Below are 27,828 nucleotides of genomic sequence, written 5' to 3' on the forward strand. Positions count from 1 at the left end.
AGCTACCCTCCCCCTGCTGGTTTGAAAGCTCTAAAGGGCTTTGTGCCCAAACTTGTCTTTTAGTCAGCTTAGCTCAGCTTAGACTACCTGACAGGGCATGTGGAAGGTGCCCTGAAGCTCTGGAAGCTGGGTGGTCATTATATCCTTGGCAGGATATATTCCATATAGCTAAGGCTACTGCAGCAATTATCATTTGAATATTCACTGTTATAAGTCCAACTTAAATAACTGTCCTGTATAAACCCTTACAGAAGAAAAGGCTTCATATGGAAATCTGTAGAATCAAGAAATTTTTCATACCTAGACAATTCATAGTATACTGTAATGCACTACAGAAAAATGTGTGTTGGGGGGGGGGTGTACAGCTGTTAGTCTGCTTTACTAAGGATGGGGCTTCCACCCTTGGCTATGTACATCAAGGGAGTGGAGGATACTATTGTTTTTGGGTTGGAGAAAAAGGGTGGTACATGGACAGCTTAGTTCAGTGACAACTCATTTACTATTTTGAGTATAAAAAAGGGGTTAGCCGTTAAGGAAACCCTGTCCTTATGGAAGGTAAGGAATGGTGGGGCCACCATTAGGGCTCGTCCTACAACAGAATCTTGCCAGTTGACTGTTCAGACAGGAGACAAATAAGTCTACCTGATGAGCTACCAGATGGATCAAATCTTGGAAGACCTCTGATCTAGTTTCCATTCATGAGGGTTTGCCCTGGTGCTGCTCAGCTTGTCTGTCACACAGTTTTGCTCTAACAGAATGTATGATGTCTGTCAAGTGAGTATGCTGTGAATCTGTATCACAAGCTAACATGGCTAGTCTGGTTTTCAGAACCCATTTGCATGAAACTGTGTGTTGTCAGAGAAAAATGGAGATTCAGACTTTTTGGAAGAAAAAAGGGGCCAGGGTGGCAGGGGATCACAAGGCACTTGAAGAAGGAACATGGCATACTGACTGTTGAATCTTTTGTGCAAAATGTTATCTTGTACATTTTTTCTGTTTACAGGGGAGGTAAGTAACTGTCTATTTGCTTCCTTGCTTTGTAACTTTATTGCAACATCGATTTCATATTTGCTTTGACAGTTTTGCATCATTTGCCTTCATGGCAGTGAATGTATGCTTTAGCAGAGGCTGAGTGTGAACTGTTTGCATGCATGTATGTGCAGCTTCACTGTTGAAGATAGATTCCACATAACTTGACAACTCAAGTAGGTTATTTAACCTTAGGAGGTAATTTTAGGGTAGGCTACTTGAGAGAAACTCTGAATTATCATTTTACAGTTCCCATAGATTTCCTTTTACTGGTAGTTACTTCGACCAGGAGGATTTTAGCATCACAGACTTTCATGTGGAGATCATTGTAAAGATATGGCTGCAAGAAATCATCATTTGATTGGAAATTATCTGAAGATCAATTTCACTGGCTCCGCCTAACCTTTTATAGTGATGGGTGTGAATAGGGTGCACATCTGTATTGTCATGACATGGCCATTAGGAAAATTGTGGCTATAAAAGTGAGTTTATCTTCGCCCATTTTGGTACTTTTAAAAGCGCTTCTTGTATTCATCATTGTTTCCTAGGCCCTGATCTTTGAAGGTGTTATAGATCTTATTATTTCTCTAGAGAAACAATACCAGACTCTTTGTTTTAGTTGTTTCTCATGATATCCTGTCAGAAGATTACCAACAAGTGGTCTTACAAGCTTCACACTGCACATGAAGATGTTCTCCTGCAGTGCTTTTTCCGTGGAAGGAGAGGCAGAATTCTGATGACTGTGAACATTGTTTTACTTTAGCAATGAGTTAGAAATTTAACAAGTGGTGTTAAAGCATAGACTGTCTCAGCAGATCCAAAGAAGACCCTCATGAGTATATGGTTACGCAGAGAGATATTTCTGGACATAATTCACAAGTGGAGTACCCCTCAGATCTTTTTGCCTCCGACCAGAACAGATAACTCAAACTGTTCTGTTCCAGAAACTCTTGTCACCAGGTTTGGAAGACAGATTCCAAGTGTTTCAACTGGGGGAAGTTTCTTTACGCTTCCCCCTTCACCAGTCGCTAAGGTTCTCCTGAAGATCCAGAGGAGCATGCCCAAAATCTTGATAGTTTCTCCCTTTTGACCCAGGCAGCATTGGTTCCCCTTTCTACTCCATCTCTCTCTCTCTGGGGCATTTACTCCAAGTTACCCACAAAGTGGATTTACAGCCATGCACCCTGCAAGGCCATCAGCCTAATTTTGAGTGATAGAATCCTAATTCCCTTCAGACACCAATTTTCACAGGCATGCTTCAGGTACTCCAGGAGGTGAGAAAAAGTGCCACTAGAAAATCTTGCATGTCCAGCTGGAAAACATTTTCAATATGGTGTCACAGGAAGATGTCTCACAGATGAAGTGCAAGAAGTCAGTATAGGAGAAGTTACCTCCACAAAGAGACCAGTCACCAGCAGAGTCCCCAAGGTTTCTCTGCTGGGACCTCTCATGTTTGCCATTTGCATCTCTGTAGTAAAAGGGCCCTGCCTGAGTAAGTTTGCAGATAACTGTAGGATAGGAACAGTCATTGAATCCCTAAATGACGTTGCCATCCTTTAGGAAGGTCTATTCCAAATAAATAACTGGTACCAGAATCGTGGACTGAAACGAAATGACAAAAAATGCATTATCATACCCTTTGGAAAAGCCATTTACCCTGCTGAACTACCACGTTGACAATACACCCCAAAGAGTTCAGCCAGTTGTTTGGGATTTGCTAACTTACATGGACAGTGACCAAACTTTCAACCAACATGCGTCCATTGTCATAACAAAGTCTTTCTATATTGCATAGCTTATAAAACATTGGAATTTTTGTCTAGATCTGGGGATGTCATTGTCTGCCTTTACTCAGCCCTTATGAGGCCAGTCATTGAGTACAATGGCCCCTTTGGCTATGTCCAGACACATGCAACAATTGGAACTCCTACATTGATATCTTATAAAAGGATACAAAACCTAAACAATCTGTCTTTCATGGACTGACCCAAAGCCCTATCACTGTACTTTGTATCCTACAGACTATTAAGAGGTGACCTTTCTCTGTCATACAAAGCATCCTCTGACACAATATTGACGGATTTATTGCAGTCGAGCAAGTCAGATGACGTCGGGATTTAAATGTCTTAAGCATCATCAACAGAATGGTTTGGAAGGACAGGTACATCTCGAGTAGGATACTGCTGTTCTGGAACAGACTTCCCAACAACGTAAACCAAAGCTCATCCTTGTCTGTATTCAAGAACAACTTGGATATATGGATGGGAAACAGAATTTATCCCATGACTGCCCCATGCACTACTAATAGACAGAGGCAGGTCCTAAATGCTTTATCCCATGCATGGGTTCCCTCAAATTATCTATGTTGTGATCCCAGTTGTTTTCACTAGGGGTAATGTATAATTATTGACCATGGTATGGGTAAGACTAATGTAATACCAAATGAAATAGATTAATTCAAGCATCAAAAGAGAAATTGGCTAGGCTTAAATGACCCGAAAGGGCAGCTATGAACCTATAAGAATGAGGACCAATATCAAGGGGGTAAACTAAAATTCTGTCATACATGTGAGTTGCTCAAAAGTGGTATGGGCTTTTCCTTCATTAAGGTCCTACTATTTTTGCTCATGTCTTTTGCTTTCCAGAATTGAGGACATTTAGTTTCTAAAAGACATCTTTCATCTGAATCCTCCTGGCAAGGCTAAGAAAGAAAAAACATGCATAGCTAAGACTGGTATCTGAATTTTGTTCCGATAAAAACTTACTTTGCCACCTTTTGAACCAGCATCTTCAGCCTTCCTAAAATTTTGTACCTGGAAAACGGTTCTAGTGATTGCTCTTACATCTGCTAGAGGAGTTTCTGATTTACAAACCCTAATGGTGGTCCCACCCTTCCTTATCTTCCATAAGGACAGGGTTTCCTTAACGGCTAACCCCTCTGTTTTATGCCCAAAATGGTAAATAAGCTGTCACTGAACCAGTATGTCCATTTATCAACCTTTTTCCCCTAACCAACAAAACAGAGGTAAGAGGTATCCTCCACTCCCTCGATGTACATAGGCAGCCAAGATTCTAATAGGAAAAAACAAAGCAGTTCAGAAATACTTAACATCTCTGTTTCCTTCTAGGAGGGTAATTTGGGATGTCTCATTTCCAAGTAAATGAAGAAACTGGAAAAACACGCCAAACCTGGACCAGAACCAACGTGTTAGGTAACAGTTTTTCGTTGATGGAAATAGTAACTACTGCAAAAATCTTCTGATGCTTGTTCAATAACAAACCAGACAGGAAATCTTCCTTTAGTAAAGGAAATCAAACCAAGTAAATCCAGCGTAAGTCTTTTATTCACCAATGCGAAAACCAGAAGAACACTCCAAAATAAACCAAGCGCTTTCGCCCGGACAATTCCAGGCTTTTTCAAGATTAAAATGCAAGTGTGGCCACACTGTTTAAATACACAAGTTAATAGGCCAAATTAGCAATTAAATTAAATTGCAATCAACTTTTAAAGTGCTATAGTGCTGCATATTGTCATTAAATACGACAAGTAAAATCTTTTACTCCCAGTGAGCATATACCAGCAGCAAAACATATTTTAATGTTCTTAAAACTATTAGATCCTATCAAAATTCATTACCTGTTCTTAGAAATATAAATATAATACATTAATAATAATAACTAATGAATTTAAACAACAGTTAAAAAACTCTGTTGGTCATAAAAATAAAAACACATCATTAAAAATAATTACTTAACTAAAAATATAATTGTTGTGTTAAAGTAAGTAAGCCAATATGCAAATTAATACTGCACAAATATTTATATGACAATAATTCAAAAATTAAACTAATTCATTCATATTAAAAATTATTACAAGTGTAATAGCAAAGTACATAAATAGATCAATTAATACATTATTCTTTCTTGTTCAAAAAACTCTTGTAATATAATTAATATGAGTATTAATGAGATTTGAACACCAAAGAGGAACTGAGAACTATCTATAGTTTGTTCCTTTTCATTTTCAGTATACTATTAATACTGATGTTCTCATTCATACCTGGGTTCCTGTCTCATTTCCAAACAGTGCATCTCCAACTGGATTTCCAGGTCCATCTTCTTTCGTTATATATTCCAGAATAAAACCCTGCAAGCTAGAGTGAAAGCACACACACAAACACAGATGAACTAGCTCTTTTTTTTTAATTTCAGTGGCAAATTTATTAGCACTGTCCAATTTCCCTTGGTTCTTAACATGGCTTCTTCTGCAAAGATGTTTGTAGTCTGTAGAGGTGCTTTTGGTTTTGACTTTTTCACATAGTAAATCTGTTAGCCATACTACCTCTTGAAACAGTGTTGACAGCTTTTCATTTGGTGAGAGTAATATGGTGTCTTTTTAAAGTGTTCTTTTTTCCTTAACACTCCACTGTTCTTAGCTACCTGATGGTGTCATCTGTTGTTGGATTCTACAGCTCCCCTTTCTTCGTCAAACTTCTGCCAAAGAAACGGAACACAACTATGACAAAGGTAGGAATTCAGTAATTGAGGTGAGTGCTTCAAACTGGGCTTTTGTGTTCCCTAGTGGAATAATAGCAACAGCGGTTTCAAAATCGTAATGCTGTGTAAATGTAAAAGGGATTCAGTTATAGGTTTAGAAGCATTGTCAGTTAAATCATCTGAAATCTTAATTTTTATGCAGCCCTTTCCCTAATTTTGTTCCCATCCCTCAGGTTAACTGCCCAGTTTCACAATCATTAGGTCTCTTTCTAGCATTCTGCATGGCATACCATTTGGGATGACAAGCTGTTGGGCTCTCTAGTTAAGAACATCAGAGAATGGATGGCAAAAGGCAGTCCTGTATTTGTCTTTGCTGCTCCTCTTTTAATTTTTTCCTGCTACTGTAGGGGAATAAGTACATTTTGTGTCTGACCTGAAAGCAATATTATGACAACATTACCAGAGCCATGGTACTTCCTGGTGGCAGTACTGTAGTAGATGTGAATCCTCTCAAAGTTGTTGTGACCCTTGAAGTGCATTAGGAGCACCATCATCCCTGTGGTTCTGACATCTGGGTTCTTCATATGTGGGTCTGTAGTTAAGATGATCCTTCCTCCTTCCCTCTCTGGTTTGGATGTCCTTCTCAAAAGCTTCCTGTGTCCTAAGAGCGTGTTACAATATTACTGCTACACTAGAAAAGTGCACTTAGCTGATCATCATAATATTGTTGCAGTAGCCCAAGCTGTACGAGATGTGTCCTGTCCAGGACTGTATGACTGGCTAACTTCAAAGTTTTAGGGCAACTTCCATGTGCCATAACCACTGGCTTCCTTTGACAATGTAAGGAACTTAATTGCTGATCTTTCTTCTTCAAAGATTGACATCTCTGAATTCTTTAATCTCTTGTGTGTGTCTGGAGGCTAAAACACACACTAAAACATTATGATACTGCTTGATGCTATTTCTAGACCAACTGCCATTGGGTTAGTGATGAGAATACTTGTCTGTCTATGTTGCCAGAAGTTGTCATTCAGTTTCAAAGCTGAGCTCCTTAAAGGGGTATTATTTGTCCCTTCCTCTGAGGTCCTTAAGATTTAATGAAAAGGTAAAGTTAATTCAAGGGGCTACCCAGATTTTTCAATCTTCCATACCAAAATATTCCAGCTCAGGTTTCTTTTATAGCAAACAGAGTAAACAATCCCAATAAGGCACCTGCAAACAAAATTTCAGAAAGCAACGACAAGGCTGAAAAAGGAAGTGAGGCCTTTCCAGTTAAGACAGTCTAGAAAAGTAGATTGGCTATATGCTCCCATGAGGATTTTCCCCTTCTCCACCCTGATATTCCAGTAAAGCTTTCCCATTTGTTTAGAATGACAGTTGGCTTAGCCTGAGCGAGGTTGCTCCTCATTTAGATGCTCTGGTCCCACTGGATCTTTCAGTGGAGGTCTCAAAAGTGAAGTAGACTGCCAAAACTTTTCTTCCTTCCTGCCCTTCAGGCATACTCTGCCATGGGGAAGAGTTTAAGTATTTGTGCTTTATTTGCCCTTGTTATCCTGAACTGTTTTCAGTGCTGGCCCAGGATAAAAGCTGCAAAACAAGCCATTGTAAAAGATCCTGTACACGTGCATGTTACTTCTGTGCCTCTGACCATTGAGACACTCCTGTCAGTCTTGAACCCATTCATTCACCCATACTGGGTATTCCCCAGCATAGCTGGGAGAACCAACTTGGGGTGGGCAGCTTGGGGGAGGGGCAATTATCCAAACAGCAGTGTAAATGATATGTGTTCTCACTGGCATCCTGGCAATGAAGGCATTTCTGTTGAAAGCTTATCCCCACCCCCTGGTGAGTGACATCAGTGCCTGCATCATTTCAGGTCATTCATTGTCCTTCCCAGTCTGTGTTTGTGTGCATGCATGTGTACATGATGTTCTTCATCTCACATTGCTGCAGTCCTGACACTTGGGTAGTCCGCTGTCCCAGTCGGCCCGAATACCAAAGTATAAGGCTGACGTCGGTCAAGGCGCATTAGTCTGACGTCAGGACGTCAGGGTACAAATGCCCACGACCGACGACATTTCCGCAGTCTTTTTTGGCGCATGGTCCGATGCAGAAGCAGTTTTGCAAGTGCAGGTTGGCGTTTGAGATTTTCGAAGTCGGAGTTTCAGACCGAATCCAAGTTGGCTAAGTACCCGTTGGGGAATATTTTGGTTTTTCTTGCCTCAGTATTTTACCGGATGTCAGAAAAAGTGAATAACTGTATTTCTTGTGGGAAACAGATACCTCATAGGGATTACCATACCTTGTGTATACCTTGCTTAGGGCCTGAGCACGACGTTGTTGGCTGTCGCCTTGTGCTAGATTTAACAAACGCACTATAAAGAGAAGATTAGATTGTGCCAGGTTAGTGTTTGGGAAGCGTAATTATAAAATGCCGTTGGATGCTCCGACGCCCGCCTTAAAAAGCGCAAGGACAAAACACTAAAGCCTAGGCTGGAAGAACCGTCCACCGGACGTCGGTTCTTTAGACGCTCAGTGGAGCCAGAGGTTCAGCCAGAAATTTCTTTGGAATCACAGGAGAGACTTTATTACTGCAAGATGTGACCTCTCAGGAGGTAGGCCAGGCGGAAGGGGCTTCTCAGGTAGCTGTTCTTCCTTCCCTTCCTAAGGTGGTTAGGCCCTCCTGCTGTTTCCAAGGCTTCTCCCAGGGGCAGGCCAGGTTTTGTTTCAGGTGTTACTCCTAGTTCTTCAGGGTCTGTACCTAAGAAGCATATGCTTAAGATGGCAGAAGATTTGATTACTATGATTAGAGGTTCTATGCCCCCTCCTGATAAGAGGCCCAGGGTGGAACCTGAGCTTGGGAGTTTTGAGCAGTGTTCGGATGCTTCTGAGTCTTCGGCTGAAGACTTGCAGGAGTATTCCCTTACTCTGATTCTGATGTGGATGATTCTACTCCTTCTGCTTCTCCTCCTGAGGATTTTTCATTTTCAGAGACTCTTCATTCCATGAGGGAGCATTTTAAATGGGAAGGTCAGGATTTCTCTGATTCCAGGAAAAGGCTTAGGGAATTTTGTTTCTACCCCAGCATAGGCCTTTAGCTATACCTCCTGTTCTAGATGTGGTGGAGGATGTTTTGCAGAGGCTTCTCTGAACCCTGATTCTTTGCCTCCTGCTCCAGTTAAACCGGATAGATATTATAGGGTGCCTGAAGCTCATACGTATCTTTTTAAGAGTCCTAGGGCAGACCCAGAAACTGTTTCACAGGGGCCTAAAGGTGTTAAGGCTTCTGTTGTTAAAAATCCTGTTCCTCCAGATAAAGAGGCAAGGGCTTTGGATAGATGGGGAAAGAAAGTGTATACTTCTTCCACCTTGGCCATGAGAGCTTTGAATTGCCAGTTTCACATGTTGAAATACCAAAATTATCTCCTTTCACAATTAAAGTCTAAGGTAGATGCTTTGGCGGAAGGTATTGAGTGTAAAGAGTTGCAGGATTTAGTTCATGTTTCTGAACAGGTGGGTAAGCATTCTTTGCAATGTGGTTTTGATGCTGTGCAGGCCTCTTCGAGGGTGGCTGCCACTGGTTCGGTTCTTCGCAGGCACGCCTGGCTGAGGGATCAGAATTTAGCTGAGCATGTGAAGACAAGGATTTTAGATGCTCCTTTACAATCTGATGTGTTGTTTGGTTCGCCTGTGGAAGCAATTCTAAAGAAAATGGAAGACAAGGCTAAGTCTATGCAGACTGTTAAGGATTTTTTGCAGGTTCAGCCTCCGGTTTAGTAGAAATTGGCCTACCAAGGGGTGGACATATCCTGCTTATGATTCCCAGTCTAGGGGTAGGTCTAGACGTGGTAGGGGCAGAGCTCAAGGTTCTTTTAGGCCTAGAACAGGGAGTTCACCTGCTCAGTCTTCTGGTGAGGGCAGGGGTCAGTCCTTTCGTAAACAGACCCAATGACCTGCCTTTTCAGCTGCCAGAATCTTCTCGTTTGGCAGCACCTTTGGGAGGAAGGTTGGCACTTTTCAAAGAAAACTGGAGTTTAATTACCCAAGACAGATGGGTATTGGATATCATTCACCACGGTTACAGGTTTTATTTCCATACCTTGCCTCCTTGCAAAGGCATGCCAGACATTCCTCCTCAGCAAAGGAAAGAGGCTCACAAGCAAATTTCTCTGCTACTCCAAATAGGGGCCATTCAGCCGGTTCCTGTGCCAGAAAGGGGCCTAGGATTTTATTCTCGCCTGTTCCTAGTACCAAAAAAGGGGAACACGTGGAGACCAATTTTGGATTTGTCTATCCTCAACACTTATCTGGACATTCCCAAGTTCAAAATGTTGACGTTACAACAGCTTTTACCTCTGCTGGGCAAAGATCACTGGATGGTAACTTTGGATCTCAAGGAAGCTTACCTTCATGTTCCTATCAGGCTAATTTGCAGGAAGTATCTGCGTTTAGAGCTGGAAATTCTCATTATCAGTTCTCTGCATTGCCCTTTGGCTTATCTACTGCCCAGAGTATTCACAAAAGTTCTGGCTCCAGTAATAGCTTTCTTCAGGCTAAAAGGAATACAAATCTATCCTTATTTGGACGACTGCCTGATTCTGGCTCAAGAAAGGGACCTTCTTCAGCATTTGGAATATGTGATAGCAGTGCTAAGATGCCTAGGGTATTCTGTGAACGAAATAAAGTCCAGTCTAGTACCCTCTCAAGACATGTGCTTTCTGGGTGTGAGACTGAATACAGCATCCCAGATGGCCTTTTTAACCCCGGACAAACAAAAGAATCTTTCTTTACTTCCATCAACTATCTCATCAGTCCGGGCTGACTGCAAGGACAGTCCTTCAAGCCTTAGGGTTCATGGCATCTTGTATTCTGGTGCTTCCCAATGCCAAACTGCATATGAGGAAGCTGCAATGGTATCTCAAAAATGTATGGACACAGCACTGCCAAGATTTGGACACTGTCATTCAAATAATACCTTGCATTCAAAAGGAAATTTTGTGGTGGGCTCAGGAATGTCACCTAAACAAGGGAGTCTCTGTGACCCGGCCAGAGGCGAGTCAGATTCTAACGACAGATGCCTCAGACACAGCTTGGGGAGCTCATCTGAATGGAAAGTGGATACAAGACAAGTGGCCTGCCAGACTGCAGCATCTACATATCAACATGAAGGAGATGTTAGCAGTCCAGTTTGCTTTACTGGCTTTCAAGGATTTACTTCTTCCAGGGCAGGTGTTGATTCTAACAGACAACACAACTGTCATGTGGTACATCAACAAACAAGGGGGAACACATTCTTATCCTCTATGCAGGCAAGCAATGATTTTGTGGGAGACTGCATTAAGCTTGCAACTGAATCTTCAAGCAAGGTTTCTGCCAGGAGCACAGAACTCCTTAGCAGATGTGTTAAGCAGGCAAATCATGGATCCCCACGAGTGGAAACTGGATCTTCATGTATTTCAGAAATTGACAGTGTCATGGGGAACTCCAGACATAGATCTGTTCGCTTCTCCACTAAACCATCAGCTGCCAAAGTTTTGCACCTAAAAGGTTTCATCACACAGCCTGGAAAGTGGATGCTCTTTCTTTCAGTTGGAAAAATCTTCATGTGTATGCCTTTCCACCTCTGCCTCTCCTCCCAAAGGTACTCCTAAAGGTCAGACAAGACAAGCCAAGGATGATTTTAATAGCTCCAGATTGGCCTCGGCAGCACTGGTACCCATTGCTGAGGAGTCTGGTAAGGAAGCCTCCATGGCCCTTACCCTTGATTCCACACCTATTGTCTCAGAAGGACGGGCATCTACTCAATGTCAAGCTTCACTCTCTTCATCTAACAGCCTGGCATATTCTGTTTTGAACCATAGCAGGTCTCAGCTTCCTCAACAAGTTTTAAATGTGATTATGGAAGCCAGAAGACCTAGTACAAGGAAAGTGTACGCAGGAAAATGGAAGAGATTTTTATTTTGGAGTGCAGCAAAGGATTTGGATGTTTCTGAGCCAAATTTGAGTGTGGCTCTTCAATATCTTACTGAGTTATTGGACAAAGGTTTGTCTTTCTCTTCCATTAAGATTCATGCTGCAGCAATTTCAGCTCACTATGATTGTGACCCACCATTGTTTTCTCATCCTTTGTTCAAGCAATTTCTTAGAGGGGCAAAGAATATAAGACCCCACGTAGAGCTCCTACTCCTGCTTGGGACCTCAATTTTGTGTTGGAGAAACTCACTCTACAACCTTTGAGCCTGCAGCTACTGCTGAATTGAAATATTTGTCATGGAAGACTGCTTTTTGTTAGCCATTACCTCTGCAAGAAGGGTGTCTGAATTGCAGGCCCTTATGGCAGTTGAGCCTTTCCTGATTTTTCATAAGGATAGGTATCTTTACGTACTAATCCTTCCTTTATGCCTAAAGTGGTTTCTAGTGTGGCTTTAAACCAAACTATTCATTTGCCTACCTTTTATGCAAGTCCCCAAAATAAGGGGGAAAGATTTTGCACACTTTAGATGTACACAGGCAATTACGTTATTATTTAAGCAGGACTAAGGATTTTAGGCAGTCTCAGCAGTTGTTTGTTTCATTTTGCTTTGAGTTCTCAGGGTAAGCCTGTGTCAAAGCAAACTATTTCTAAGTGGATTGGGTTTTGCATTACTTTCTGTTACTCCCATCATGGCAAAGAGATTCCAGCTGGGATTAGGCCTCATTCCACTAGGGCTACTGCCACTTCAACAGCATTTCTAAGGGGGGTGGCAACTAAGGATATTTTGGAGGCAGCTACTTGGAGTTCAGTGCATACTTTCTCTAAGCATTACCATCTTCCTCTCTACTCTAAATCTAGGGCTGGTTTTGCCACTGCTATTTTACAGGGCATGTTATCAGCTCCTGCTTCTTTGTGATTTGCCATCCTCCCTTACCTCTGCTTTGGGATTCTACCCAAGTGTCAGGACTGCAGCAATGTGAGATGAAGAACATAGTACAGTTTTGTACCTACCATAAATGTAGATGTTCGAAGATCCACATTGCTGCAGTCCAAATTACCCTCCCTCCTTCCCCTCTATGTTTAGGGGTGGTTGTGTGGGTGGACTTGTACCTTTCTGACTTTGTATATATTGTACATATATTTGGTACAGGGGTGTTTGGTGTTGTTGTTGTTGTTGTTTTTTGGTTTGGCCTTATTCTTTTAGGGTCTTCTGACATCTGGGGCAAGAAAAGACTGAGGAAATGACGTCGGTCATGCGCATTTGTACCCTGACGTCCTGACGTCAGACTAATGCGCCTTGACCGACGTCAGCCTTATACTTTGGTATTCGGGCCGACTGGGACAGCGGACTACCCAAGTGTCAGGACTGCAGCAATGTGGATCTTCGAACATCTACATTTATGGTAGGTACAAAACTGTACTTTTCCAGTGTACTTACAGGAACTGTTTCCGCCAGTGTACTTTTGCTGTTTGGTTGCTCCTCTCTGGTTCCTGGTTATTTCGTTGTTGGTGCTCTTTTCACTGGCTTGGGATGATGAAGCTTACACGCTGTCTTGTCCTTCTGATGCCTTGCTGCTTTTCTTGCATGTTGCTTTTTGGCTGACTGAAACTATCACTCCATTCCCCAGGAAGGATGAGCTGGGATTGGCTGCTCACTCCCACCCTTTCTCAGTTAGGTGTTCCCACACCTGAGGTCATATGAGTCATGGTCCAGGGTTTATCATTATATGCCATAGAGATAGGCTTATCTGTCACCCTTTTTTTCAGTTGGGTCTCTTATTCCACTTTACTCATTTATTCCATGGGCATAGTACACTTTTTAGGCATTTCTTTGCATCACAATATGTGACCTAACACAAACTGGTTAAGCAGTTGCAAAGTGAGATTGACACTGGGCCTGGCACACATGTCCCTTACAGATAACTGTAGCTTATAAATGCCTGGCCCTCAATGTCCTATTTGGATGCAGGATATCATTATTCTTTGTGAGAAAACTTGGATAAGCTTAGAAAGACCCTCCCGGGTCATTAGCATAGTAACAATTTTTGAATCTATAACAGAATTCTCCACCTTGACCAGTGGCTAAAGAACTTTTCCAAATTTGTGATTTGACATTCACGATTGACAATGCTGAATATTCTCAATTTAAAATAGCTGTTGCTGTAGCTCTGAATTTTTTGGAAAATGTTTTTTCTTGGCAGTCATGTCAAGAAATCATGTATGTATAGGATATTTGAGTTGCACATCCTTATTTGAAGAGAACTCTACTTGATATTTCACAAAGATCAGCTGTACTGTATGAGAAATTCACATTTTTTCTGAAGATGGTCTCGGAAACTAAAAAGTCCATTTTGCTCTCATTTTTGGGTGAGAGTGCCAGGGAAAAGTATTCCTTCATGCTTTTTAAAGTGCACCATCGGGTTATTTTTTACCTGAAGAATGGTTCATTAGGTAAAGAAGACATATAACTCTGTCTTGTGCCTTGAATAAGGAAGGTGTTTTGGTTGCTAAGCAAGTCCTTTCCAAATGGATTAAGTGTTGTGATTTTGCTGCTAAGTGGCTTACCACCTGATGGAAGATGCTGCTATCAGTGGTCAGACCAGCAGGAGTATAGCTGCTACTTTTGTCTGTTTTAGGAAGTGTTACATGCAGTCAGTTGTATGGTGGCTACCTGTCATCAGCTGGCACCTTCACTGAGCATAACTTCATGGACTTTGATTCTGAAATCAGGTCTCCTTTGGCAGGTTGGTGCTTCAGAACTTCCTCTTTAATGTTCTTGCTCTTTAGCCTTTCACCAGCTGTGGCCTCCATAGTTTTTACTTTTTGGAAGTCATCCCATTTTCAGAAAGGATCTCCACCTTAAATGCTTATTGTAAGGATCACTGATGCAGTGTCATTCATTACACACAAGAATGTTGCTGCAATGCAAAAAGGTATTGAAAGCTGATTGGTCTCATATGTTCTATGATTGCATACTATTAACAAAATATTGGGAAGATATAAATTGTTTTTTTACAAGGCTTGTTTACAGATAATTTCATGATAACCAAGTCTTTAGTATTAAACACTCCAATACATCAAGATGTTAATAAAATAAAATATCTAATAATATGGACTGTACTGACAGTAGCAAGGAAAATAATTAATTGGAAATCTGGTTCTCCCCCATCATTTCGAGAATTTAAAATGCTTCTCACTGAAGTCTGCACTCTAGAACTTCTGACCATCAAGTCAAGAACTAATAAAAACATAAACAAAATCTGTATGTGGAAAAAAATATTTAATTTGCTAGAAAAATATTAATTGTGAAGAACATATTTATTAAAATCTGATATACATGTGAACGTCATTGTAAATAGTTATGTTCCTTTGTTAGATATACATTGTTTAACTTTTGTAATGAATATACTTGAACATCTTTTGTATTTAGTTCTTTTATTGAAAATTCAATAAAGCTGTTTTCAAAAAGAATGTTGCTGCAGGTGGATGCTTCACCATCTGACTTGACTTTGAGTTTTCAGATGTCCTCCAGACACTGATGGCATCCCTTACATTGTAGAAGTTAGTAGGCTGGGTGGTATAAATGGGTGAAACACCCACATCATTTTCAGTTCTTTTTTTTTCTGTGCTGAGTGATTAGAAATTGTTCATCTTGGGGATTATTGCCGCATTTTAAATCCCTATCTATTGGAAGTAGCTGAAGGCAGACACCAGCCCTTACCTATGTGACGTCCAGATGTTTGTGGATCTCTCTGGAAATATGGACTCTTCTTCTGCCAGCCATCATTTTGAGGCACAACTTTTGAAAGGAGCAGCTTGACATTTTTAGACCTTTTATTCCTGGTAGAAATTTTAAGTCTTCAGTCTGTCTGTGCATTGATGTTCTTCGTGTTTCACTGCTGCAATCATTACGTTTGGGTAATCTGCTGGCAGGTTGCCCTCAGTCGGCCTGAATTCCAAAGTCTTGGGTCCTGCGTCGGTTGCTGTGTCCTCTTCCATGACGTCAGGGGTGTAAAACAAGCAGCCGACGCCATTTTCTTTAGTCTTTCTTGCCGCGCGGTGCCCGAAGCAGAAACATTTCGCAAGTGCCGGTCAGCCGACTCCTGAAATATTCAAGTTTGGGTTTCAGAACCGAAGTCTTCACTAAGGCTAAGTACTCCGTTGGGGAAACTTTTTGCTTGCTCCGTACCGATGTCAGAAAAAGTTAATAATTGTATAACTTGTGGAAAGCAAATACCTCATAAGAATTTCCATTTATACTGTATTCCTTGCCTAGGCCCTGATCACAACGTGCCTGGCTGTCGGTTTTGTGCTAGATTTAACCAATACACTATTAAGCGTCTGTATACTTTTGCCTCAAAGTATTTTGGAAACAGATTTAACTACCCAGAAATGTCGTTGGATAGCAATCTGACTACCGGAGTACATAAAAAATGCAAAGAAAAGGACAGAGACAGACAGTCAAAGTCCAAAACTGACGAAGCTTCTCCTAAGCCAGTCGCCGGTTTGCCGGTACTCAGTGAGGCGCTTTCGCAGCCCCTGATACCCGCTTCTTTCGAGTCTCAGGCCCCTACCGAGACCCATGTGGAGTCCGGCATGCAGCGAAATACTCAGAGTATTAGACTCACGGATGTATCTCCCTCGGATGGGTCCGGAGCCGCTGAGCAGGCATCTGCTTTTGAGGGTGTATTCAGGCCTCAACATTTTTATATCAAACCGATGACAGCTGCAAAACCAAAGACAAAGGCAACTTCTAAAACTAAAAACTGACGCATGAGCCACGTGCACAGGCCGCTATGCCTAAAAAACAGATTATCAAAATGGCTGAAGACCTTATTACCTTGATCAGGGGTTCCCACCCCCCTCCTAGGCAAGACACGGATTATGAATCTTCAGATCAGGTTTCTATTACTTCTGATTCCTCTTCTGATCAGGAATTATCTATACCTCCCTATGAGGATTCTGATGCAGAGGAGTCTATACCATCTGCATTACCTCCTGAGGATTATTCATTTGGAGAAACCTTGCATATCATTGGGAGAGTCAAGATTTCTCAGAATCAAAAAAGAGGCTCAGGGATTTCCTTCTCCCTCAGCACAGGCCTTTAGCCATACTCCCTGTTTTAGACATTGTGGATGATGTGTTTTTGGAGTCAAGCTTGACCCCTGACTCCTTGCCTCTGGCTCCCAGCAAGACTGACCGATATTACAGGGTCCCTGACTTGCACAAAATTTTATTTAGAAACCCTGCTGCTGATCCTGAAACTGTTTCACAGGGTCCAAATGGTGTTAAGGCCTCAACAGCAAAGTATCCTACCCCCTCTGACAGAGATTCAAGGGCACTGGATAGATGGGGAAAAAAGGTTTCTACGTCTGCAACCTTGGCATTTAGGGCCTTAAGCTGCCAGTTTCATATGCAAAATTATCAACAACATGTTATGGGATTGCTGAAACAGAAAATTATGTTGATTTGTGTGTGTAGAAAATAAAGAATTGCAGGAATTATTGCATGCAGCTGAACAGGTTGGAAAGCCTACTTTGCAATGTGGTTTTGATTCCTTAGAGGCCTCCTGCTTGGCTGCAGTTACTGGATCTGTGATTAGGAGGCATGCCTGGCTAAAAGAACAAAATTTGCCTGATCATGTTAAAGTTAAATTACTGGATGCACCTTTACAGCATGATACTCTGTTTGGTATTAAGGCAGAAGAGGTTTTAAAGAAAGTGGAAGACAAAGCTAAATCTATGCAAACTGTAAAAGACTTCTTACAAGTGCAGCCACCAAGATTCAGTAGACACTGGCCTACAAAAAATTGGTCCTTTCCTGTGTCAGACGGAGCTCAAAGGGGCAAATCCAGATGCCCTAAGAGTTCCAGATACCAGGCACAAGATTCATACAGGTCAAAGCAATGGGGTGCTTCTACCTCCAAATCTGGAGGAGATAAAGTGCAAACCTACAGAAAACAGTCCCAATGACTTTCCTCTGCCTTCACCAAGCACTTACCTTTTGGCAGCACCCTTAGGGGGAAAATTAGCACTTTTTTCTCAAAATTGGCAGTTAATAACCCAGGACAAGTGGGTGCTAAACATATTATCACATGGATACAGATTCCATTACCGTACTCTGCCAATGGCAAACGGTTGGCCAGATCTGCCAAAAATTCAATGGGCAGAGGCACAGAAACACGTTACGTCCCTCATGGATATGGGGGCCATTCAGCCAGTACCAGAACAGGAAAAAGGACAAGGTTTTTACTCAAGACTGTTCTTGAAGGTACCCAGAAAGGACAAGGCTTGGCGGCCAATACTGGATTTATCGATTTTGAACACATACCTGGACATTCCAAAATTCAAAACGCTGACTTTGCAGCAGCTTCTGCCCATGCTGGGCAAGAATGCTTGGCTGGTGACATTAGACCTAAGAGAGGCATACCTGCATGTCCCAGTAAGGCAATCTTGCAGAAGATACCTCAGATTCAAGGCTGGCTTAATGCATTACCAATTCTCTGCACTGCCCTTTGGCTTATCTACTGCGCCCAGGGTCTTTAGAAAGTGCCTGGCACCAGTAATTGCTTTTTGCAGACAAAGAAGTGTACAAATATATCCTTACTTGGACGACTGTCTCATTCAAGCAGAGAACAAGGACATTCTTCACACCTGGCATTTGTGAAAAGGCTTCTAACATGCCTAGGGTGCACAAACGAAAAGAAATCACAACTGGTACCCTCTCAAAAGATAACATTCCTGGGTGCAAGCTTGAATACAACTGCCCAGATGGCTTACCTCACGCCAGACAAACGACTACTTACTTCAAACTGATGGCAGCAAAAACCCAGTTATCTGCAAGACAAATTCTGCAGGCTTTGGACTTCATGGCATCCTGCATCCTACTGATTCCATATGCAAGACTGCATATGAGGAAACTTCAGTGGTACCTAAAAAGTTTATGGAGTCAACATTGTCACAGTCTGGAAACAATGATTCCTCTCATTCCCTGCCTAAAACAGGAGTTTCTATGGTGGGCAAAGGCATGTCATCAAAACATGGGATGGGCCTTCACTCTACCCCCTGCTAGCCAAACCCTAACAGACTCATCAGATTATGCCTGGGGGGCCCACAGGGCAGGAAGATGCATTCAGAGCATATGGACCCCAAAACAAATGCATCTACATATCAACCAAAAAGAGATGCTAGCTGTTCAAAATGCCGTGACAGCATTCAAGGACTTACTTCATCCAAGACAACTACTGATAAAGACGGACAACACCACTGTCATGTGGTATATAAACAAGCAGGGAGGCACGCACTCATACCGCCTTTGCAGATTAGCCATGGCACTGTGGGACACAGCTTTGACTTGCCAAATGCATCTTCAAGCTCAATTCCTGCCAGGAAAACAAAATACTCTGGCAGACGATTTAAGCAGAAACCTTATGGATCCTCACGAGTGGAAACTAGATCCACAAGTCTTCAGCATGATGACAAAGAAATGGGGGAGCCCAGACATAGATCTGTTTGCCTCTCCTCAAAATTATCAATTGAAAAGATTCTGCACAAGGACTTATCACAGACAAACATGGAAAGTGGATGCCCTATCCTTCAGTTGGAAAAACCTATCAGTTTACGCCTTTCCTCCTCTGCCTCTTCTTCCCATGGGCCTTCTAAAAGTCAGACAAGAGAAACCAAAGATGATACTAATTGCCCCGGACTGGCCCCACCAATACTGGTACCCAGTCCTAAGGAACTTGTCTCAATACCCAGCTTGGACCTTACCTCAAAGGCCTCAACTACTGTCCCAGCAAAACAATCAGATCCTGCACAATCCACTCCAGACACTGAACCTGGCAGCATGGCTGATTATGTAGTTATACAAACAACACCTCTCAGTAAAGCTGTGATGGATGTCATTTTGGAAGCCAGAAGGCCTAGTACTAGAAAATCTTATGCTGATAAATGGAAGAGATTCTGTGCTTGGAATCAGGCACAAGGAACTGATACAGCAGAACCAAATATTCCTCAGATATTACAATACTTGACTGAGATGCTTGACAAAGGCCTATCTTTCTCATCAATTCAAATCCATGCCTCTGCCATTTCGGCTCATTACAGTATAGAGCCACCAATCTTTTCTCATCCTGTACTAAAGTGGTATCTTAGAGGAGCCAAAACTTTAAGGCCTCCTAGAAGATCACCAATACCTGCATTGGACCTCAATTATGTGTTGGAAAAGCTCACCCTGCCTCCATTTGAACCAGCTGCTACTGCTGATATAAAGTTCTTATCATGGAAAACAGCTCTGCTACTAGCAATTACTTCAACAAGAAGAGTCTCAGAGCTACAGGCCCTCATGGCTGTGGATCCTTTTATCATATTTTACCCAGACAGGGTGCCTCTGAGGAAAAATCCAACATTTATGCCTAAGGTGGTTTCCAATGTGGCTCTTAACCAAACTATTCATCTGCCAACCTTTTATCCAAATCCGCAGAACAAGGGGGAGAGAGTTCTGCATTCTTTGGACCTACACAGACAGCTAAGATTCTACTTGAGCAGGACTAACGCTCTAAGAAAAACTGAGCAATTACTAGTGACATATGCTGAAGGATCAGAAGGAAAGGCTATTTCAAAGCAGACTATTTCAAATTGGATAAGCCACTGCATTAGTTTCTGCTACTTACACGATGGCAAACCTGTGCCCAAGGGCATTAGGTCTCATTCCACCAGAGCTGCAGCTACTTCAGCAGCCTTTCTCAGTACCAACCAAAGGCATTATAGAGGCTGCTACTTGGAGTTCTGTTCACACCTTTACAAAACATTATCATTTGCCTCTCTACTCTAAGTCCAGGACAGGCTTTGCCACTGCAGTTCTGCAGGGCCTTATAGCCGCACCTAATGCTGTTTAGCTCCAGTCTCCCAACCATAGCTTTGGGATTCTACCCAAATGGTAATGACTGCAACAGTGAAACACAAAGAACATAGTACAGTTGTGTACACTTGCCATAAATGTAGATGTTCGAGTGTATTTACTGTTGCAGTCAGGGTTACCCACCCATCATCCCCCTTTCATTCTGGAGTTTGTCTTTCCTTCTCTGTCTTCTACAACCTATGTGGCGTATTTGCTTGGAGATGAAGGTAAAGTTTATATTGATGCATGTATATATAGATGTTATGTAGTCCAATCTCGCCTACATTCTTACCCGTGGGTCTGCCAAACTTTTCTATCTCGAAGTCTTCTATTGGCTGGGCTGAGCAGGTATCCCATGCTGCACTGCTCCATATCCCCAGATCTCGTTTGCCGCTCGTGTAGCTCAGACGTGGTCTCGTTCTTGGCTGTGGCTAAGTACCCTTTTTTTCTTATTATTCTGAGAAAACTTGTTACAAACAAAAAGCTATTTTAATAGCTATTTCTAATTGGTGTTGTGTTGGTATTTCTGTAGTGTGATTGTGATTTGTGGTATCCCACTAGCTGTTGTATTGGGCTAGGCCAGTTTTAGTTAGAGGACCTAGTCCTCCCCTCTTGTCCTGTGTTGTTTCCCTTCTAAAACCGTTTGAGTTAGAGGTTTTAGTCTCCGTTTCCCTTCTGTGTACGTGGTTTAAAAAAAAAAAAAACGTTTTAGTTAGAGGTTTTTAGCCCTAGTCATCTGTGTGTGTCCCTTCTGTGTATTATGTGTATGCGTTGTGTAAAAACTTGTTCCCGCTCTTAGTGGTGTTTTGCGTGTCTGCGTAGTTTTTCCTGTCAGACAGTGACTTATTCATTGTTGTGGTATTTGTGATTACTTGTTTAAAATATGTCCAAAGATTCCAAGGAGCACAAACCTTCGGGTTTTAAAAAGTGCTCTAAGTGTGGTTACAAGATGTCCCATCACAGATGGACATTCCATTTGCGTTTATTGCCTGGGAGCAATCCATCTGCAGGAGTCCTGCAGCTTCTGCCATGCTTTTAGTCCCAGGGTGCTTCAAGAAAGAAAGAATAAGCTAATTCTAAAGGGACTCTTGAAACCCTCATTTGAAGAGGCCATGGATTCTGCTTCCAGTTCTAAATCGAAAGCCTCAAAGTCAAATAAGAGATCTCCAGCTCCTTCAGTTTCCTTGGAGCCACCGGAGAAAGTCACAAAACTTGCTTCGACCTCCTCGGCTCCACTGTCCTCGGGGCCGTAGGAAGTGTCTGTGTTGATGGAACTGGCGTCGGCTCCAATTATACTGGAACCTCCTCGGAGCCCATCGCCCAGTATTAGACCAGTGTCACCTGAGAAGAGATCTCGATCTCCCTCCCTGCCCTCCAAATCCTCCAGGACTCTTTCAGATGTGGATGTCGATAGGGTGGTGCAGAGGCTCCTCCAGTCACCGGTTTTGGCAAGAATTTTTTGGCTCCGTCCCAGTCTGCTCCGGAGCTCGTCCCGATATCTTCTTTGATCATTCCTCCTCCTAGCGCGTCTCTGTCTTCGGAGCCAGAATGTTCCGCTCCATGTGATGTTCCTAGGTCGGTTCCGATGGCCTCTCTGGGCCTATCGGTACCGACGTCTGCTCCGACCCCGTCGGTGCCATCCACGGGGTTCGGGACTCGGGATTCTTCAGTCGGGCCCAAGGGGGACACCTCGGGACACATTTCGGTTCCTAGTCTCCCGCTCGGTGCCTCGGCTCGAGGAACCCTGACTCCTGTCATGGTGTCAGAGGCTGGCCGGTCCTCAGAATCAGGGGGGGGGCTTGCCTTTGATGCCATGCGGACTGTGCTGGCCAGATCATCAGCTACATCATGCGGGTCGGTCATTCTGTCCCCTACCACTCCGGTGAGAGCCTCTGATCACCACCTATCTGTAGACAACGGAGCCGCAAAGCCTAGGAATACCTTCACGAGTGGTCCCAAGTTTCTGAGGGCCCTTCAGAGTTCTTGCCTGAGGAGCCCCCTAGAAAGAAAACGTGCAAGAGGAAGCACATAGACTCCCAGGATGAGTCTCTCACCTCAGGTACTGACCTAGAGGAATCGGAGGGGTACCCCAAGTCATCCTCTGATGATGTTTCTTTCTCCGACATCCTGGAGATATTGAAACAGAGATGACTGGCCGTCCAAAGCCCCCTCCGAGGAGGAGTCTTTTTTTTCCTAAAGGCCTTTGTTGCTCAGCCCTCCGCCTCCTTGGTGTCCCCACCCTTCGAGCTCCTGGGTTTAATTTGTCAGAAGATGTGGGAGAACCCTGATTCTGTGGAACCCTTACCCAGGAGACCCAATAAATTTCTTTCTGCTCCCCCGGGTAAGGAGTTTCTGTCCAAAGGAGTCCCTATGGATGCCATGGCGGCGGCGGCCACTCAGAAGGAAGTAGCAGAGACTTCTTCCTCCGTCCATCCTCCTAACAAGGAGTCTAGTACCATGGACCGGTACGGGAAGCGTACCCTCTCGTCAGCAACCTTTACCTTACGGTCGCTGAACTACCTGTCTCATTTTACTCTGCTCTAGAGAGATCTCCTCAAGGAGTTAGGAGATACTCTTGCAGATAACGTGCCTGTGGTGGTGGCCCAGACGGTTAACGCCCAGGTGTCTACCCTCAATTCCATTGTTAACTCCTCCATGCGGCTCATTTCATATGCAGTTGAGGGAGTGAGTAGGGCAGCAAGCTCAGGAGTTGCCCTTAGAAGGCAAGCCTGGCTGCGCCTTTGTCATTTTGCGGAGGCCTTCAAGTCTTTGTTCTCTGACGCCCCCTTTGATGGTTCGTCTTTGTTCGGAGCCAAAGTGAAAGACACCCTCACCAGCTGCGAGCAAGAGGGAAAGACCCTGTCTGCTGTAGGTGTCCATTTTTCCCTTCCCTCTAGGCCTTACCCCAAGGCCCAGCGGGGTGGGAAGATGTGGTTCAAAAAAATCACAAGGTTTTTTCCTAGTGCACAAGGTGAGTCCCCTGGCAGAGGAGGGGGAGGTTATTCAGGGAGATGCCACCCTAGAGGTAGAGGGGGCCCCCGCAATTCGGGAGACCGCGATTCCTTTTGCGGCTCTCCCTACCGTCATTCCTGATGGGATGCCCGACTGTGCGTTTCCGGAGCCAGTCGGGGGTCGAATATCGTTATACCCGGAAGCCTGGCAAAACATCACCCAGGACCGAAGGCTATTACGAATAATTTCCGGAGGTTATGTCATCCCCTTTTTGTCACACCCCCCCTCCAGTCAGGAAAATCCCGGACGTTCCACCCAGTCAAAGGGATCATGCAGCTTCAGAGGTTTCAAAGCTGCTAGGAAAGGGAGCCATCCAGCATGTCCCCTCAGACCAGATCGGATTGGGGACTTACTCAAGATTCTTTTTGATGCCGAAAAGAACAGGGAACCTGAGACCCATATTAGATCTCAGCCGACTGAACAGCTATGTACAAAAGCCCAAGTTCCGTATGGTCACACTACAATCGATTCTCCCATTGTTGGGAGAAGTATAGATGTGCTCCATTGACCTCAAGGATGCTTACTACCATGTCAAAATGGACAGGGCATCCAGGAGTTGCGTACACTTCCGTCTGGGAGCCAGTCATTTCCAGTTTCGAGCCCTGCCCTTTGGTCTCACCACAGCCCCCCAGGGTGTTCACCAAGTGTATGGCGGTGGTGAGAGCTCACTTGAGATGTCTAGGTTTCCAAGTGTTTCCGTATCTGGACGACTGGCTCCTTACCACCCCCACCAGGCATCTACTAATCCAAACCAGGGACGCTACCATCACTCTGTCAACAGTTGGGCATAACACTGAACTGGGAAAAATCTGCCTTGTTGCCCTCACAGCGTGTCATTTTTATAGGTGCAGAGTTAGACACCGTTCAAATGCGAGCCTTTCTACCGCAGGAAAGAAACAGAGTCTTACAGCAACAGGTGCACGCCCTGCTTCCCCTGAGGAAAGTGAAGGCAAGACTGGTTCTTCAACTCCTGGGGACTATGGCAGCAACAATTATGTTGGTCCCTCTAGTAAGATTGCACATGAGGCTCCTTCAATGGCTCCTCTTTGCTCAATGGTCTCTCCAAAAACTTCCACTTTCCCACCCTATTTTGCTCACAGACAGATGCAAACAGGATCTCAATTGGTGGCTTTGCACCAACAATCTGGACAGGGGAAAACCATTCGTTCCACCAACCCCGGTTGCCACAATGACCACGGACGCCTCCCAGATGGGGAGGCATTATCTCGGCAGGACAGTCCAAGGCACATGGCAAGATCACGAGATACATCTGCATATCAACGTTCTAGAGATGAGGGCAGTGCTACTTGCGTTGCAGGCACTTCAGAGCTTTCTACCTCTAGGGACTATTGCAATACACTCGGACAACATGTCAGTGGTGTGGTATCTGAACAAGCAGAGGGGAACCAGATCATACTCCCTGTGCAGAGAGGCCATGCGAGTGTGGCAGTGGGCAGTATCTTCCAAATGGTTTCTGGTGGCAACGCACATTCCGAGGAAGTCCAACATGGTAGCGGACAGGCTAAGCAGAGCTATTCTGATGCCTTACGAGTGGTCCCTGAATCGTCTAGTTGCAGAACGAATCTTCAACAGATGGGGTAAGCCTTGCTGTAACCTTTTTGCTAGCCCCCTCAATGCCAAATGCAGCAGCTACTTCACGCTGATCCCCCCACAGGGGGAGTCACCCAGGGATGTTCTAGTTCACAATTGGCCCTCTGGTCTGCTTTATGCTTTCCCTCCGTTTCCCTTGCTATCAAAAGTGATTCAGAAAGCACAATCCTTGGGAAGCAGAATGATTATGATTGCTCCACACTGGCCTCATCAAGTCTGGTTCCCCTTTCTCCACACCTACATTGTTGGACACACCTTGGTTTCTGGACCCACAACCAGATTTACTGACACACATGTCGGGACAGTTCCACCCCTCTCTGTGGACCCTCCGGTTAACAGCGTGGCTACTACACTTCCCTCATTAGGCTTCGTCATTTTTCACCTGAGGTAGTTCATATTTTATCGTCCTCTCATAAGCCCTCTACTAGGAAGATTAGTCTAGCAAATGGAAGAGGTTTTCTATTTGGGCTCATACCCGAGGAATTGACCCTTACACAGCCCCAATTGCTTCAGTCTTTGAGTTTTTGTCTATGCTTTTCCATCAGGGCTCAGCGTCAGCTACCATTAAAGTTCAGTTGGCAGCGATTTATAACATTCATGTTGTTAATGAGCCTAGTCTGATGCCTCACAGACTCTGTAAGGCTTTCCTGAAGGGCACTCTATTACTCCGTCCTCCGGTCTCAGAACCTATCATGCCCTGGGATCTAAATTTTGTCCTGCAAGCCCTTACTTCACCACCCTTCGAACCTGCAGCTACCTGCGACTTAAAATTTGTGACCTGGAAAACTGCCTTTTTAATAGCCATCACTTCAGCCAGGCGAGTTTCAGAAATTCAAGCCCTTTCTATCAAACCTCCATAATTGATCTTTCATAAGGACAGGGTTTCTCTTAGACCAAACCCTTCCTTTCTTCCTAAAGTGGCGTCCATATCTAATCTTAATCTATTGAGTTGCGAGTATTTTTTCCCCATTTTTCAAACAAGGCAGAATTTAAATTTCATCATTTGGATGTGCACAGACAGTTACAGTTCTATCTGCACCGAACTAAAGATCTCCGAAAAATCTGATCAACTATTTGTCTCCTTTTGGAAAACAAAATTGGGTCCACTGTCTCCAAAATCAGCTTATCCAGATGGATTTCCAGTTGTATCTCTTTCGCTTATTCCGCAGGAGGTAAAGACCTACCGTTTCCAGTCCAGGCTCACTCTACTCGGGCTGTATCTACATCTACAGCCTATCAAGCCAGATTGTCTATGGATGATATTTGTGCGGCAGCTACTTGGGCTTCTCAAACATTTGTTACTCATTACAAGTTGGACGTGGTATCTAGGGGCAGGTCTTCCTTTGGTTCCACAGTACTCAGGAGTATCTTCCTATAAGCCTCCCAGGATGTAGGTGCTAGGGACATTGTCCCACGGGTAAGAATGTAGGCGGGATTGGACTACATAACATCAAGAAGTTATGTACTCACCATAACGTTCGATGTATGTAGTCCATCTCGCCTCACATTCTTACTTACCCTCCCACCTTCCCCCTTCCTGGAGGATCTGGAGGTTAGGTCTGATTTACAGAGTTCCCTTCACTTTAACTTATTCTTCTTTATCTGGATGTCGTTATGCATGGGGTATGAATGAGTGTTTGCAGCAAACTAGATCTGGGGATCTGGAGCAGTGCAGTATGGGATACCTGCTTAGCCCAGCCAATAGAAGACTTTGAGCTAGAAAAGTTTGGCCGAGTCCGAGCCGATATTCGGCTCCGAACCCACGGGTAAGAATGTGAGGCGAGATGGACTACATACATCGAACGTTTTGGTGAGTACACTTTTTGGGGGCACCTGACATCTGGAGCAAGAAAAACTAAAGAAAACGGCTTTGGCTGCTTGTTTTATACCCCTAATGACCTGATGTAATGTAAGAGGAGACAGCAACCGACGCAGGACCCAAGACTTTGGAATTCAAGCTGACTGAGGGCAACCTGCCAGCAGATTACCCAAATGTAATGACTGCAACAGTGAATACACTCAAACATCTACATGTATGGTAAGTGTACACAACTGTACTTTCCTTCCAGGTGACTTCTACAGAACAGTTAAGTATCCAGTTCAAGAATATTTCTTTAAAGTTTGATAATTTAATTGTTTCTGTTTGGATTGTTAAAATTTTGAGGTCCGTGACATATCTAGAAGTGCTAACTAACAGGTATGGATGCAGAGAGCCATTTCCTCCGAAGAACTTTCACTTGCAGTGCTTTTTTAAACTTGGGTTAGGAACACTGAGTCACCTATTTAAAACCTGACTTTCAAAACAAAAAAAAAATGCCACTGCTATCAGGTTCAGAATTTGAAGTCCTTTTTAGACCAGGAAAGCTTGAGGGCTTTACATGGGCATTGGCCTGATTGGAAAGTTTGGAGAGATGGAGGGATTAAAGGAGTCATTGTGAAAGACTGTGAAGGGGAGGGAATATGAGGCCTTAGTGACACTACTAGTCCAACTGAACCTGAAGATGTTGGACCCAGTGAAGTTTTGTCTTTTGGCTTCCCAGTCCAGTATCTAGTTTTTTGGGTTCCCCTCCTTTCCTGAATTCTCTGGAGGCAGAGTGTGGGATTGTCAGTTGCTGCAGTATAGGCCTTATATGAAGATGCCCGAGATAAAGGTACCAGTCACTAGGTGCCTGTGACTGATGTCTGTCCTTCTAAACTTTTGATCTGATGATGTCATTTTCATTCGTTCCTCGACCTGTAAGTTCGGATCCGACTCTGCCACTTCTATAGCTTAGGATCAGACACTTGAGCACCTACCTCCCTTACCC

The 27,828-nt window shown here is 43.7% G+C and overlaps 1 protein-coding gene across 1 annotated transcript in view; it reads left to right on the top strand.

The window, feature by feature from the left end:
• LMBR1L (limb development membrane protein 1 like) overlaps positions 1-27,828 on the top strand; it is a 1,236,065-nt gene that overhangs the window by 899,816 nt on the left and 308,421 nt on the right. The window contains exon 13 of the mRNA XM_044082192.1: positions 5,466-5,556. Within this exon, the coding sequence (XP_043938127.1) occupies positions 5,466-5,556 (91 nt within the window). The remainder of the gene's footprint in view (positions 1-5,465; positions 5,557-27,828) is intronic.

This window comes from Protopterus annectens, chromosome 9.part0 (assembly GCF_019279795.1).
Source record: "Protopterus annectens isolate FY-2018-M chromosome 9.part0, PAN1.0, whole genome shotgun sequence".
Taxonomy (NCBI): domain Eukaryota; kingdom Metazoa; phylum Chordata; order Ceratodontiformes; family Protopteridae; genus Protopterus; species Protopterus annectens.